General features: G+C 46.6%; 1 protein-coding gene and 1 pseudogene across 4 annotated transcripts in view; one reads left to right on the top strand and one right to left on the bottom strand.

Annotated features, from left to right (window-relative positions):
* The window catches only part of SLC38A3 (solute carrier family 38 member 3), a 76432-nt gene extending 60710 nt beyond the window's left edge, over positions 1-15722 (top strand). For all 3 annotated transcript variants that reach the window (XM_035106000.3, XM_088662149.1, XM_088662151.1), the window contains 7 exons: positions 1081-1239; positions 1989-2068; positions 2541-2641; positions 3676-3800; positions 4878-5022; positions 6507-6610; positions 7638-15722. In XM_035106000.3, the coding sequence (XP_034961891.1) occupies positions 1081-1239; positions 1989-2068; positions 2541-2641; positions 3676-3800; positions 4878-5022; positions 6507-6610; positions 7638-7742 (819 nt within the window). In that variant the 3' untranslated portion in view covers positions 7743-15722. The remainder of the gene's footprint in view (positions 1-1080; positions 1240-1988; positions 2069-2540; positions 2642-3675; positions 3801-4877; positions 5023-6506; positions 6611-7637) is intronic.
* Positions 122-595, bottom strand: LOC118080572 (large ribosomal subunit protein eL14 pseudogene; annotated as a pseudogene). The gene has a single exon (XR_015948210.1). The product of XR_015948210.1 is annotated as a large ribosomal subunit protein eL14 pseudogene (transcript).
* Positions 15723-16327: the final 605 nt, after the last annotated feature.

Genomic DNA, 16327 nt, shown 5'->3' with positions numbered 1-16327 from the left:
GTGGCCTTTTCTGATGTGGCCCCTTGGTTGTGGAACTCCCTCTGTAAAGTGGTTTGGTTGGCACTCTTTCTTTCTTTCTTTCTTTCTTTCTTTCTTTCTTTCTTTCTTTCTTTCTGTCTGCACATGAAAATGAAATTTTATTTGCTGACAATTTATGCTTTTTTGGGGGGAGGAGCGGCAGCCTTTTGCAGCTTCTTCACTTTGTGCTTGATGATTCTGTTTCTCATTTTCTTGGCCTTCATGACCTTGTAACGATCAAAATCTGACATCTTGGCTTTCTTCTTCCTAGCTTCATTTTTTTGAGCCCATCTGGTGGTTTTCCACTTCTCATTAATGTTTTCCTTCTCCCAATCAGCTCTCACATACTTTTGACGAGCACTGTGAGGAAACTTGAGAACAAAGTCGGTCAGCTGTATGCAATTGAAGGGCATAGCTTGCCTTCTGACACCGCTGCAGGGACCATCTACTAGTGCCTGTTCTGATCAATAACATCCACAATCACTACCAGCTTGCCCGCATGTGGTCCAAAGGAAATATAGGCAACTCGGCCAATCTCAACATAGCATTTGAACACCATGATGGCCGCCTCACGAGCCGAAGGGAGAAAGAAAGAGTCCGGTTGGCACTCTTTCTAAGGACTCGTCCACACCTCCGTTTGCCCACCGTTTGTCCCGAGAAATGGGACCAAACCAATCAGCTTTACCACGGATTTCCATTTGTTCTAATTGAATAGGAAAGAGTAGGAAAGCTGCAGGCCAAACATAAAACTGTGTGCATGTTTATATCCTGCCTTTTTCTCCAATGAGTTCATGGTGGTGTCCATGGTTCTCCTCCCCATTTCACCCTCACAACAACCCTGTGAGGTAGGTTAGATGGTGACTGGTCCAAGGTCACCCAGCTTCATGCTGAGTGGGGATTTGAATCCTTCTCTCCCAGGTCATAGTCCAACTCTCGAACCATCACACCACACTGACTCATACAAACACCCACAAACACATTTATTGTCTGTTGTTGAGACTGCTCTAAGGCAAAATAAGCCCAGGCAATCATTCCTAACAGGGTTTCTTGATCCCATCTCAGGTCATATACAAGAAGTTCAACATTCCCTGTCCTCTTCCTGACCGGGTCAACGCCACCGCCAGCCTCAATTACACACCAGTCAGCATGAACAACAATGAGGATGGACAAGCAATGGAAGACGGCATCTGCTCTTCGAGCTTGTTCACCCTCAACTCTCAGGTCAGACTAGCAAACAATACATAAATATCCATTAACCTAAGTAGCATATCTCATCAAATCTGGGAAAACCTATCTGGCTGAATCTGGTTCTGTGGTTATAGGATCAACACTGAGGCTGGGCACAGGGCAGAGACAGTGTCATGGTCTTGCATCCTGAACCACTGGCAGACCATGTGTGATGGAAGTAGAGGGGGCTGATAGAGCTGTAGTGAGAACGGGTTAGGGTTACCTGCAGGGCAGATAAAAGGGAAGACAGGGTGGTTCAGTGGAAAGATCTGGCTAAACAGGTTTTGAGCCGGATGTTTGAAGGAGGGGAGAGGGAAGGAGGCAGCCTGACAGACAGAAGCAGTGAAGTGGTTTGAAGTACAAGGAGCAACATGGCCAAAAGGACTAAAAGTGGGTCATGGAGGGCAGGATTGCAGAGGAGACCGAGAACTGATGAACCTGCATCAGAAGAGCAAGATGTGAGAAAAGTTCAGTTGGTGCCAATGGGAGATTTACACACACACACAAACACACACACACACACACATACACACACCCCGGTAGGTTAAATCAGGAGCCTAGCTGGGGAGGGAAGGGTTGAACAGTCCTTTTCCCATGTGCTGTGCTTCCAGTGAAAAGTTTAATGTGTAGTTGTTCCCCTTACTGGAAGTTGCTATGGGGCTATGGCAACAAAGGTCTTGGAAATGGGAGCATGCCCAGTGGTCAGCTGACATCCTCTTCTTCTCCCTCTCTCTTCCTTGCAGACAGCCTATACCATCCCCATCATGGCATTTGCTTTTGTGTGCCACCCTGAGGTCCTGCCTATCTACACTGAGCTGAAAGAGTGAGTGTTGGATCCATGGTTGCAGCATGTACATTTTGTGCAGATTGCATGCATGCATGCATGCACTGCTCACCAAGGAAAATTCTCTGTGGTTTTCCATTAGACCGCAGCTCCAAGGCAGCAAATGGCCTGTTTGATTCCATTCAGTAAAGGAGCAAGTGTGTCCTTTATAGAACTCCCTTGATCAGGCTCCCCTTTCTTTGGTTTGCCTGAACATCAGTTCCAAGCGCTCAAGGGAACTGGTGCCTGTTTGGGAGATGCTAGGCATGTCATCAGATAAGCTGTGGCCTTGTATAGTTTGCTTTGGCGGGATGAACTGGGGCCATCTCAGATCTTGGGCCTTTCATTCTAGCTGGGTGCCTCTTTGTCTTCAAGGAGATGTGTAGAGAAGCAGCTGGGATTAGGAAGGAAGTGTCTTTAAACAGTAAGGAATTCGGTTCTTCTCATGCTGTGTTTCTGCCTGGTCTTTTAGCCCAACCAAGAAGAAGATGCAGTGCATCTCCAACATCTCCATCGCTGTTATGTACATCATGTACTTCCTGGCTGCCCTTTTTGGCTACCTCACTTTCTATGGTAAGTTCTCTTCCACGGGGTATCCAAGTGGTGGAGGAGAGGTAGGCAGTAGGGTGGTGACAGATGACTTCACTGAATATATACATAAACCTCCCTGGGACCAGAGTGTAGAATTTCATTGTGGGGGGGGGGGGCTAACACTTCACTAGCACAGACCCTGCATATTCTTCTGGTGCCCAAATCATGGATCAGAATCACAAGTGCCAGAGCTCTTTCCACATTTTACAAAGCATGTCCCAGTAGTCAGCTTACTAGCTAGTTTAGCCCCATCCCATGCATTTTGCTAAAGAACTTCTAGATGATGATGATGATTATTATTATTATTATTATTTCCTTTGAGTCCTTCTACGGTATTACAAACAAACCAAAATGCAATAATACCCCCCCCCCCACTTTGTCTTGTTATTTTAATGTTGTGCAACACAATCCTATGCATGTTTGCTTGGAAGCAAATAGGAACTCCTGGGGTCCTTTGGGAGGAAGGGCAGTGGTATCAATTTACAGTGGTACCTCAGTTTACAAACACATTTGGTTCCGGAAGTCTGTACTTAACCTGAAGCGTACTTAACCTGAAGCGAACTTTCCCATTGAAAGTAATGGAAAGTGGATTAATCCGTTCCAGACAGGTCCGCGGAGTACTCAGCCTGAAGCGTACTTAACCCGAGGTATGAGTGCAATTGGTTCCAGAAGTCTGTACTTAACCTGAAGCGTACTTAACCTGAAGCGAACTTTCCCATTGAAAGTAATGGAAAGTGGATTAATCTGTTCCAGACAGGTCCACGGAGTACTTAAACTGAAAATACTCAAACCAAGGCGTACTTAAGCCGAGGTATGACTGTAATACATAGTATTCTGTGGGGTTCACTTCTATTGTTCACATGCATACCTGTGGATTTAGGGCAGAAACACCAACATAGCCTTTCCTTCTAAGAAACAGTTCTGTCACACCCCAAACCTAGGATGCAAAGAGACACCTTGCTTAAATACGCAGCCTGATCAATAATGGATGTGCTGTTCCTGGTTGTCCCCTGCAGGCCAGGTAGAATCAGAGCTGCTACATACCTACAGCAGAGTAGATCCGTTTGATGTGCTGATCCTGTGTGTGCGGGTGGCTGTGCTGATAGCTGTGACACTGACAGTACCCATTGTTCTCTTCCCGGTGAGTCTCCTTTTCATCAAACCGTGTGTGCATGTGGTTTCCTACACCACACACTAGAAACCAGTCTAATTGTCTACTGTCCCCTTTTTAGACTGCCTTCCCATCCTTGCCTGTAATTGGTAACTGAACCAGAGATCAGAAATGTACAATGCCGGCTGTGGCTGAAAGCCAGAATCATAGGATCATTGCATAGTTAGAAAGGGCAGTAAGCAATATCTAAGCATCTGTAGAAGACCAAGGGAGAGGAAAAAGAGCATTAATTATTGCCGTGGTGTCTCATGATTGCTGGGGGTGGAACCCAAGTATCAGTTTATACCTTACTGCAGTGACATGTTTGTTGCTAGGGATCCAGAAAACATAGGCACCATTCTGCACATTTAGCCCTTTGTATGAAGCCGGGCCTATGTGACTTGGTCCAAATTTAACCACAAAAGTAAACATCTGAAGATGGGAGGTTTCAGCTCCGCCTACCTGTTCGCTGCTTAACACAACAAGCTAAACTCAAAAGAGCGGGCTCTGCAGAACAAGTTTCCAGCAGCAACCACACTGCTGGGATGAAAATATTTTAACTCTAGAGCACCCCCATCACCACCACCAAACATCAGTGTTGCTGCAGCTTTCCTGGAGGGGTTGGGGCACTCCAGCGGTGAGGCCAGGGCTCTGTGGATGCACTGCTGGGGCCAATCTGGTGGTTCTCCTGGTACATCCACACAGCGCTGACGTCCTCCCTGCCCTAGCACAAGCTAGGTAAGCTGCAGCAACACTGATGGTGGAAGGATGGCATCACCCCATCAAATCGGCCACTACTGCTAGCTTCCATTTAAGACAAGGATTGTCTGTTGGTGGTTGGTTGGGTAGTAGATTGAATTGGCTGGGATATGGACAGAAGCAACCAGAGTCCACCAAAATGCAGGTCACAAATAGGCATTGGAGTCCAAAATCAGAAGAGTTTACCCAGTGGAGTGAGGGGACAAATGGGGAATATGGTGTCAATGTAGGCCTAAGTTTTTCTGCGGTTAAGAATTGTGAATTATTCCTTAAGAGTGGAGTCTGACCATACCTCCCTCCACTCTCCAGGTACGCAGGGCAATTCAGCAGATGCTGTTTCAAGACAAGGAATTCAGCTGGATTCGGCACACCATAATTGCTATCATACTGCTGACCTCTATCAACTTGCTTGTCATTTTTGCTCCTTCCATCCTGGGCATCTTTGGAGTGATTGGTGAGTCCCGCCTTCAAGGGTTCTCTTCTTTCCTGGCCTCAACACCCTTTTGTTTGCCATTGCCGCACTCTACCTGCACCTTCCCCACTTAGTGACCCAGCAAGTTTTTGGAGAAATCATGCATGATCCTTCCCAGATTCTTTAGGTTTCATTTACCACGATTCCTTCCAAATATTTACCAGCACAGATTTATATAGACTGGTGTGTGTGTGTGTGTGTGTATTTGGGTGCACCATGCAAATATGCCTATTGTAATAATGCAATAATATAAATTTTGGAAGGTTTAGGGGAAATAGTTGGATAGAAGCTATGTGTCTTGTGTTCTGAGCAGATCACTTTTTTTCCTTGTGGTTCCTGCGTTCTGGTAGCCTTTAACAAAGAGAGATTAGGGAAGTTTAAAAAGCTGGATGCAAACACTGCATGGATTGCCCTTGGACACTAATACTGTACAGCTAAATAGAAGCCCACTTTTGTCTGTCTTTAAATTATCCTACTTGCTATTAGGTCATGGTATTCCCATGATACACTTTGGGCCACGTAGAGGAGGACAGGTGAGCTGGCTCTTTGGTCCAATGCATGCACCGGAGGAAAGCAGAGAGCTCTTTCAGCTCTTCTTCCTGTCTCCACTGTGGCTAAGCTTCAGAGTACATGAGGGAAACATAAAATCCTTCATGTAGAAAAAGCAGTCCAGTGACTTGCTCATAACCTATTCCAGTATCGTAATTTTTACTTCCCTGTAAAACGGAGTTGCATTCTGACTTAGACTGTGTACACAGCATTTAAAGCACACCCACGTGGCTTCCCTCAGAGAATCCTGGGAATTGTAATTTACCCTTGCCGAGCTACATGCTACATTTCCCAGCATTCTTTGGGCGAAGCCATGGGCTTTAAATGTATGCTGTGTATTTGTTGTGGGTATATTGGTTTACAGGTAGTACTCCACAGAAGGGCCGTTTTTACACAATAATCACCCTCTGATACAGCTCTGATGCTGGAAAAGAAAAGCAATCCAGTCTTCACAGCGATGAAATAAACTCTTGGGTCACGATGATGATGGAGAGTGTTTGGGGGAGAATAATTCCTCTGCTCCCTTGAGAACATGGATGCAGCTCCACAGCTCCGGTCTCCCATTCTGCTACCTGAAGGCCCCGTTTTTTTCCAAGGATCAAAGCTACCACCAGCAACCTGTTTGTTTGCTGTGTGATTTCAAAGGACTTTATTTTTTTTTTCGTTCCCAGCTCCCCAGCCACTGTTTGAGGAGAGAAAGAAAACACCATTCCTAAGGCAGGAAATCAATAGCTTGTCTGGCCTCTGCTAGGGATGTGGGGCAAGGCCAGGGGCCCTGTCAGCACAACTTGTTTTGCTTTCTCCTAGGAAAAACAAATGGTGAAGGGTGGGTGGGTAGCTTAGTGTTCTCCCTTTCTGGAGGTTTTGTGTGTGTGTGTGTGTGTCACTAGAATTTCTTCTCTGCTGGTCTCTTCCAGGTGCCACATCGGCCCCCTGCCTGATATTCATCTTCCCAGCAATATTCTACATTCGGATCATGCCCAAGGACAAGGAGCCCACGAAATCCCCTCCCAAGATCCTGGTACGTACTGTTTAGGAACCCAGCTTGGCCTAGAGACCTTTGGGGGGGGTGCCTATAAAGGAGTGGGATGTGCTGCTGGTTGTGTGAGGTCTGGGCCTCCTGCCCAATGGGCCCTCCTATATCTTAGACTGCCCACATGAGGACATCGCCCTGTCAGGCACTGCTGTTCTTGAACTGTCCTCTCAATGAAGGCAGTTGTGGGGATGCTTCTCATCTGGGGAGCTGCTCATTGCCCATGACGCCAATAATCTTTTCATCAATCAAGAATGAAAGTCAGGGGTTCAGAGACAATCAGATACCATCCTAGTTCTGACCATAGTAGCCTCGAGTCCGTAGATTGTAAAGTCAGGAGCACAGAAAAGCAGTTGGGCCGTCCTTGTAGATTTACCTTCATCAGGTTCCCTCTTACCTCTTAACAGGAGAAAGATAATTATGGCTATTTTGTATGACCATAAGGCTTTCTCACCTGGGAAGAGATCCATAACTGTAGTTTTGGAAAGCAAAGTTTTTGTTACCGTAACCATTATCAGAGTGATGTACAAGGTTGTGAAGGTTATAACTTGTTGTAGATGAGGGAAGACCAAAACCTGCAAGGATCACTCTGTCCTACAGGCAGCGGCCTGGAAGCAAGGGGCAATTTTGGCTGCACAAGACATCCTCTTTAAGTAAAGCTAGTGCTATGTAGCAGCCAAGGTCTCATAGTGTGGAAGTGCATGCTCTTGGCATGCCTGGCAACTTCATAGATAAAACCCAGCTAAGAAGCGAACATTATTGGATATATATTATCTCGTGCGGCTTCAGGAGATCACTTTCTTTCATGACCAGGAAGTCCACCTGTGCTTTTACTGATCCAAAAATGAGCAGGATCGCCAGGAACCACTTAAAATTCCTTTGAGAGCCAAATCTGGCCTGTGAGTTACAAGCTGCCTGTCCTTGATCTAGGTGATGGGGAGGTTAGAGGAGCAGGGCTGGGCCAAAAAGCCCCTTTCCTTTTCTGTAAGTGACTCTCCTATTCTCCCCCCTACAGGCAGCCCTCTTTGCATGCCTTGGTGTGCTCTTCATGATCATGAGTCTCAGCTTCATCATCATCGACTGGGCATCAGGTGGCGGGAAGAGCGGAGGCAGTCACTAGACAAGGCCCGGACCCTCACAACTGTGGATCGACGCCTTGGGAGACTCGGCCAGCTTTGATACATTTCCTGCTCCCCTACCTCTGCTAGTACTGTGCCGTAATTTAGTCCACAGCTCCACTCCGAGCCAAGGGGGCGCTGTTCCGTTACTCAGTTCCTACACGTTGACCCCATTGAGCCAGGGGGGCTGCTGCTGGCTAGACCAAGCCGGAAACCGGTTCCTAAACTTTTTGAGCATTTGTTTTGATCTCACTGTCTGGGATGGGCCAGACCAACGGCGCCTGAGGAACAGGCAAATGAAATGAGGGAAATAGGCCAATCCAGAGGGGTGGGAGGGTTGCTGTGGGATTTCTGTCCTTATATGTCCAGTATGTCTAGCCCAGCCTGAGGCAACTGGAGAGTCAAGGGCAGGAACAGGAGGAAATTGGGGGAGGGGACTGTGGCTAAAGAGCCTGAGAGTAGAGCGTTGGCCTGAGTTCACCACTGACAAGGGAACTGGGGCCAGTCCTTCCTACAGAATTACAATACTGGGGCTACAAATTGGAAGTAAATGCTTTCAGACAGGGAGAGAGGGGCAGAATGTTTCTGTTTGGTTTTTAAAGTCTTAATAGCCGCGGCCCCCCACCACCCACAGGGCTTTTGTCCCTCTCAGAAGTTGCTTCCTGAGCCCTTGTTCCTTGGTGGGGGGAGTGGGAGTTCTTCCCTCAGACGCGGTCCTGTTCCCTCTGCTAGGGTGTGAGCCTTACGATGAGCCTCAAGATCAACGCTCCTCTCTCAGGGCAAGGGGGTGCTCAGGGCAGAGGCCACAGGGGCCTTGCTCTCTCCCATCTTTGTGCAGCTATCTGTTCCACACAAAACACATGCAAACAAGTATGACCTCATCGCCATCGCTAAGGCGGCCACAGGTCTTGGAACTGGCTGGGTGGCGTGTGGGAAGTGATTTGGAGATGTCGGCCTTTCTGAACTGTCGGTTGGGGTGGGGTGCAGGTTTACGCTGGCTTCCCTTAGCGCATGCCTGAGCTTCGCTTAGGGAGGTGAAGCAGAGAGGGTTGGCATTTTGGGCAACCGGTTAGCTGTGAGCAACAGAGCTCTTCCTCCTTCATATAAAGCTGAAGGTGGGATGGGAGGCAAGCCTCTGTCAGCGATATCAAATCCCTGTTTCTGTCTCCTCATTCCATTAGGTAACGGCAAGAAGTCATCACATTGGGTGGAATTCAATGTTGTGTGATGATAAACGTTCCGCCTGCTCAAATACTTTTGGCTTGCGGGACGAAATGATCCCCTCTCTCCTCCCCGCACGTGCCGTTCCAGAGTTTCTCCCGAACCTCCCCTCCAGCCAGTTTCAGGGGGGCGAATCCCGATTGCACAAGTAGAAGTCCTTGCACAGGACTTCTGCAGATGGGGCTCGCTAAGTGAATCCCACCCAATGTCTTTTAAGATTGTGCAGCATTGAGGCCTCTCTGAGGCTCCTGTGTCCTGAAAGGGTGCACCGCCTGAGGAAATGGAAATGGATCTGTGGCCAGATCTGTCCATCCTAGAGACTGGTCCCCCCCCCCGCCCCACTAACACATCACAGTGGCCTCTCTTCCTATCTGCCAGCAGTTGCTTGAACATGTTGGGAAGTGTAGCCCTGCCACCAAGTTGGTCCACCAGCCTAACTGGTCACTAGGACTTGATTGCTGCTAATTACGGTAGGCTAGGAGAATTTGCATTCATTTGTTTTGTACATACTGATGTTGCTTTTCCTCCAATTTGTAGCAGGCATGAGATTCCAATGGAATTGTATTTATATAGCTGCTTTCCCGAATTGGCAAGGATTTGCCCTCCATTGAGTCCCTGCTTTTCCTTCAGCGTAATTTATGTACGATCAGATAGGCATTCAGTGTTCCCCCTGAACTAGGAGATGAGGCCTTGTGTAATAGCAGATCGGGAGGAACAAATGGACCTTCCTCATCTTTACTCTCTGATCTTGTCGTCGTTGTCATGTTTTATATATATCTAGGAGAAAATATTCACCATGGCTTCTTCCTAAATCAGAGATGGCCACCCAAATATGCACTTGTTTGAAATGCTCTGAAATCTTTCATACCTCATCCTACTGTAGTCAGCCTGGGCCTCACAAGCTCAGGAGAAGAAAAAGGAGGAAAAAAGCCGCTGAGAACATATCAAAAGCAGCAGAAGGCCACCTGAGAAGGCTGCCTGAGAAGGGAAACTCAAAAGAGTCCAGTAGTTGCCAACGGGATAGTCATTTTTCCCATAGGGAGCTGCCTTATACCAAGTCCTTCTAGCCTAGTGAAGCCTACTTACTCCCCAGATGCAAGCCAGTGGCTCTCCTTGGGTTGTTGGACTCCATCAGCCCCAGCCAGCATGCCCAACGGTCAAGTTTGGTGGGAGTTGTAGCCCTACAGCATCAGGAAGATCACATGTTCCTTGTCCCTCTTTTGTTCTGCCTGCCCTCCAGGGTCTTCAGCAGAAATATTTCCTGTCACCTGGTCCTTTTAACTAGAGATTGGAAGGGTTGCACTTGGCCAGGGGGGTTGAACTTGGTTCTTTCTGTATGCCAAGCACAGGCTCAGTCATTCAGTCACAGACAGGGGCCTTCAGCTGCCACCCATGTGTAGGGGGAAATGTCGGGTTGATGGAGTCAGAGCAGTGATCTTCAAGCTGCACCAGCTGCAGTGCTCTTTACCACCAAGGGAGAATGGGTGTCTTATTGACTTTGCTGATGGTCACTTGTGAGAAATGACCAGGTTGGAAATAACAGCTCTAGGTCTAAGTTGGAAAGCTCTGGAACTGGGAGCATTGCATCTAAGCAAAAGCAAATCCCTGTATCTGACCCCCTGGTTCGGTCTTCTAGTGAGTAACACTTGTAGGTCTGCATTTCATGTAGGGTGGGAGACTTTTCAACCCACCTCTGCATTTCTATGGCTTTGGCAGCGGCTCAAATTACGAAAATTAGCAGAAAGCTTTTCAAAGCCTGGAAGTATGAGTTGCTCATTGTTTAGTATCAAGCCCCTGTTAAAGGCTTGGGCTGTAATCCTAACCCTCACTTACCTGGGAGTAAGCCCCATTGAATTCATTAGGACATGCTTAGAAATGTGCTGTAAACTATGGTGGCAGGTTGAAAAGTTGAAAACCACATCTCCCCCCCTGGAACACAGGAGACTTCTTTGCTGTGAAGGTTTGGCTGCTGGGCAATAGCTTAGGAAATAAAGGAGTACTTGGACCGGGGTAATGAATACGGGGCCCTTCAGAAGTGGCTGAACTACAACTCCCATAATCCCTGACTGTTGGCCATTCTGACTGCCAGGGCTGATGGGAGCTGGAGTCCAACAAGGAACATTGGTTCCCCACCCCTGAAATATAAGATTCATGTGTAATTTGGGGCATGGAGTTCATGGAGACCTGAAGAGGAGGTTGTGTGTGGAATGAGTGACACAAGTCAAAGGGTAGCATGTAGGACTCATAGCTGCCAAGTTCTACCTTTTTTTAAGGGAAATTCCCTTATGCTGAATAGGCTTCCTCGCGAGAAAAGGGAAAACTTGGCAGCTATGGTAGGACTTCATGGAGCTGAGCTCATACCATGGAGCTGGTAAAATTCAGCATCTCTGAACTGCTCTCATGCTCCTATAGCTTGAAGTCTTCCAAGGGTAGGAGAATTCAATGGAGCATTTCTTCCCATTTAATTAATATCTGGTGTGCAGCCCTCCCACTAGGGAATGAAATCTGAAATATGTAATTGGTTCTTTCTTGAGAAGCACAGAATCATGGGTCTAGTTGTTTAATAGCAAGACCCTTTGGTTGTACTAGGGCAGTAGTTTTCACAGAAGAAGCCCAAGAAGCTTCTGAGGAACTTTGGTGTCCCCACCAGCACTGAATAACATATTTTCTTTCCATTTATATCATAATTTATTTCCAATTGACCTTTCCCAATTGTTATTATGCAGTGGGAAGCTGATGACACTTGTAAAAATTTCCCCGCTTCCCCCGGTAATATCGAGGAACCTTTCCCAGACCTTTCAGCATTCATCTGATGAAAGTGGATCCACTGAGTTGTGCAGGAAAGCGAAACAGCTTTTTCTTTGTAAAAGGGGGCGGGTGCTGAGTAAGTGAAATGAACAAGCATCTTCCTTAGGACCCTGTGACTGGCACACCACAACAAAAACATTTGGATACTTAAAGTGCACTTTCCCCTATGAATAACATAAGCGTATTTCTGGACTTGGAGGTAATACAGTGGTACCTCAGTTGAAGTACTCAATTGGTTCCGGGGAGCCATTCGCTCCCCGAAAAGTACTTAAACTGAGCGCCATTTCCGCGCGTGCATGAAGCGCCAATAGAGCGCTTCTGTGCATGCGTGAACCGCACAGATCGCTTCTGTGCATGCACGCGCCGCGGAACCCGGAAGTAAACACTTCCGGGTCCGCAGAGTACTTGAACCGAAAGTACTCAAACCAGAGCGTTCTCAAACCGAGGTATGGCTGTACCCCTGTAAACTCTTCAGTATGTCATGCAGCCAGCACCAAATGCTGGTACTTTCAGTATTTCAGAAGCTATTGTGTAACAACAAAATGACTCCATATTGGAGCAAAAAAAGGCATTCTAAGAGCCATCTTGAGTACATTTTCAGAATGCATGTGCTCTTTTAATAGGTATGAATTCAATACTCACTAACAACTTTGATTACACAAGTGCTATAACTATTAAATAGGTACAGGTGGAGCCTGGCCTTCCAGCTATTCAGCATCCTGGCCAGGTGACTCTCCCTCCTATCCATCGGACGTCTGATAAGAAGCAGAGTCATCAGGTGAGCTGATACGGTGAACCAGCATATATTTCTGGAAATAAAATCTCACGCTGGATCCCTGCTCTTACCATCCCTATGGTACTCACTTCTGCATTCACAGATGGGTGTCTTTGCTCTGCCCGTTCACATGGCACTGTTGCCCATGCACAGCAGCATCCCGTGTAGGTTCTGCGCAGGAAAGGAAAAGCAGCAGGGCCTCTCATTTTCCCTGCGCAGTGAAATTTGGTGTGCAAAACAGCTCTTCTGTGAATGCAGCATACCTGCTGTTTGTACAACTGGATTGCAGGGTGGTACAGCTGTTTATAACAATGTTTTTTTAAATGTAGCATTTGGCCAGTTTATGAGATACATCTTGAAGCAGTATGTAAGCTACTGCCACCACCTGACATTCGTTCAGGGTGCTGGGCATGTAACAGGCACAACACCATGAAGCTACTCTGCCCCCTGCCGTTGTTTGCAATTGTTGCTGCTTCCAATAATTTGCACCTTAAAAAGCTGCTGTAGTTTTACTCTTGATCCCCGCCCTCAATAGCACCTAGTACACATTCTTTTACATGAATTGTGCAGGAAGGAACACATTTAAATAGTCTGAGGAATGTAGCAAAGGAAGTCACACCTCTGCCACTGAGTGACTGCTGGTACTAGTGGTAGAAATGAACTGCTTTTGCACAACACTAATATCCACTGGATGCTGTCCAGTCTCCATTGAACCCATCCCTAGGCAAGTTCCATTGAACTTTATGGCAGTTGCATAGAACCACTCCCATTTAGAAAATAGCAAACACAACATAACATTCTGCATTGATGCAGTGTTATTTTTTGGGGGGGGGGGAGCCAATTGATGTAATCTGTGATCCTAAACCATTGTTATTGAGGTAAATTTCCTTTAAATGAATGACTTACTTTCAAGTAAATGGCTTTGGGAATCTGGGCTGCAAAAGAGTGTGAAGATAATCATTCCCTCTATTCATTTGCACAAGATGAGCTAGCCTCCAATAATCTTTTTGCAATCCTTCCCCATTGTTGCATCTGCTGTCTTCTCTACTCGATATCCCCTCTTGCCAAAAGCCATAAGGAAAGATTATTCTTTTTCCTTCACTAATAAAATGCACCTTATGAATTTCAGCACTTAGATGGGGTGGGGAGTGGGAGTACAGGGCTAGGAAGCAAAACCAAGATGAATATTTTTGCAGCACTGGTGTTACAAAAATAATTTTAAAGTCCACAAGTAATTATTTCTAGGGTTTAATAAATATAATGGGCATAAATAAGAGACACGTATTTTTGTACTGGGATGGTGGCTGGTCAATTTGCTTTTTATAAATACTGTATATAAGAGTAGATCTTTTTTAATGTATTTGTTGTTGCGCTCAGTAACTCTGTATAGTGTATATATTTTATGTCCTCAGCAATGAGGGACTGGATACAAGAGGACCTGCCTGAGCTATGGGGGAAACCTACTGCCATCTGTGAAATTCAGGGTAATCGGGCTGTTTCTGCAGCCTGGTGTTCAGCTGGAAGAGAAATGGAAAGAGGAGAACACATTTGCCAATAAAAGTTTGGCTTGGGGTACCTAAAAATGATCTCACTGGTTCTAGCAAGTAGGAGGTCATTTGAGACCTTCCAGCTTATTTCAACAAGTTAATCTCAACCAAGGACGTGATCCAAAACTCAGCTGCATTGCACTGATGCCTACTGGGCGACCGAGCCCAGCCAAACCCAAAACACACATTCGCCGCAGAAACCGCATGGCTCACAGACCACAGCATACAACCACCAGAGGTGCTTGCAGTGAGAGAGCAATCGCAAGAGATCTCATGGGCTTGTGCAGGCTGTGAGCTCTTCATGCCGGCAGTCACCCCAGAGTTGTACTGCCTTTGGGTCACAGTCTCTGGCCTCTTAAGGGCTAAACTGCTACATGGCCATGCCTTTCAATGCAAGGGTGTTGCTTGTTTTTGAACAAATACCCAGCTTGAACCATCTCCCCCCTGTGATTTTAATCCGGGTTGCATGTGTAATTTGCACAATTAAAAAGCTGCTGAAGCAAATGGGAGCTTTCCCCACGCCTCAATGCAAATTGAAACACAAGAGGTTTGACACGGATCAGGACCACAAGGAGAGTGGGGTAAGTGGGTGAGAAGGCTTCCTAATCCACATTACTAGGATCCTGACCAGGAACTTGTCCCCAAAACTGACAATTTGCATTAAGAAACACACCAATACACCTGCATTTAAACACGCAGCTGTGTAGCTAAAGTAATGTGTAGTTGGGCCCCAAGAAGCAGGGATGTGTGAGAGGAAGGTCCGTGGCTCACAACCCAGGCTCCAAGCATGAAACACAGAAGGCAGGAAAGAAGGGGAAATCAGCACAGCAACGGCGTGGCTTGTCAGGGACAACCTAAAATAGTACCTTCCTGGTTCTCTTCTACCCCTTAGGCTCAGAGCAGGTTAACAACCCTTTTAATATTTATTTATTTTCTGTAACGTAGGCTGCAGGCTAGAGAGCTGTATCACTGCCCACTTGCTGCACCCAGATGCCGTCTTGGTTGTTTGGGGTGCCTGGCCTGATGATAATTGGATCCGAGTGGGGTGGTGGGGACATAGAAGTTGAACAAATAAATGCCCAAGGGGCCATGGTGTTGATGGAAAGCAATTGTGCATCATCTCAGGACCAGCTTGGAGCAAGCTTCTCCTCTTTCCTGTTCTTTTCCATGTGGGCACCCTAGCGGGTGACAACTGTCTGCCCTTCCTGTTTCCAAACTACAGGCAGGCTGTGCTGTCTAGCTCAAGGCAGGTCAGGTGTCCATGTCTCCTCCAAACTTTTGTAAGGGAACTCAGCTGGATGTATCATAGGAAGGAATTCTGGAGAAGGAAGTTTTATTACTTTGGGTTTTCCACCCCTTCATGTAGGACCCTTCCACTTTCCCCAAGGGATTCAGGGTGAGGGTGGGGAGGGGCATATGCGTGTGGATCCTGCTCTGTCCGAAATTCCGTCCTGTTTGTTGTCGTGTCCCAAGTCAATCTCTGGAAAGAAGGGAGGAGTCTTATCTGGAGGAGTTCCTATTTCTGTAACATGTACTAGGGGTCAGTTTTAAATTATATGCTGAAATTAGATCTATATTTGGAAAAGAAACAAATCTTTTTAAAATAACAATAAAGAAAATGTGAAACTTCACCGAGCACTGTGTCGATCTCTCTCTCTCTCTCTCTCTCTCTCTCTCTCTCTCTCTCTCTCTCTCTCTCTCTCTCTCTCTCTCTCTCACACACACACACACACACACACACACACACACACACACACACTGAAAAGACTGAAAATCCAAGATTTGCAAGCCAGGCTGAAATTGGCCAAATGAAAGTAGGCAACTCCAAAGCTTAAACTGAGCACAATGCACACCCTGATCATGACCTTCTTTTCTCTGAAGTAAGGCTCCCGGTGTTGAACAAGGCTCACTTCTTGGTAACTCTACTTAAGATTGCTGCCAAAACTTCCATTACTGGATCCCTGTAATAAAATTTCTAGCAAGCTTTTCTCTCTCTGCCACAGAGCGTGCACTTCAGTTAATTTATGTTCAAACAAAGTTGCATTGCACCTCAATAAAAAAGTCAGAAAGTTAGGTTGATTCGAGAAACTAAAAAATAATAATAATAATCAAAAAGTACTTAACATCCCACGTCTCTAAACAATTGGTATCTTGGTATCACTGTTTCTGTGAACTATGTTTAGCTAGGGGAAGTGTCTGTACCCAGGCATTGTTATCTTAGGGTTGTGTTCAAAGT

The sequence above is a fragment of the Zootoca vivipara genome, chromosome 2 (genome assembly GCF_965207765.1).
Source record: "Zootoca vivipara chromosome 2, rZooViv2.hap1.1, whole genome shotgun sequence".
Taxonomy (NCBI): domain Eukaryota; kingdom Metazoa; phylum Chordata; class Lepidosauria; order Squamata; family Lacertidae; genus Zootoca; species Zootoca vivipara.
The sequence above is the reverse complement of the archived record's forward strand: the minus strand, read 5'-3'. Positions and strand labels throughout refer to the sequence as shown.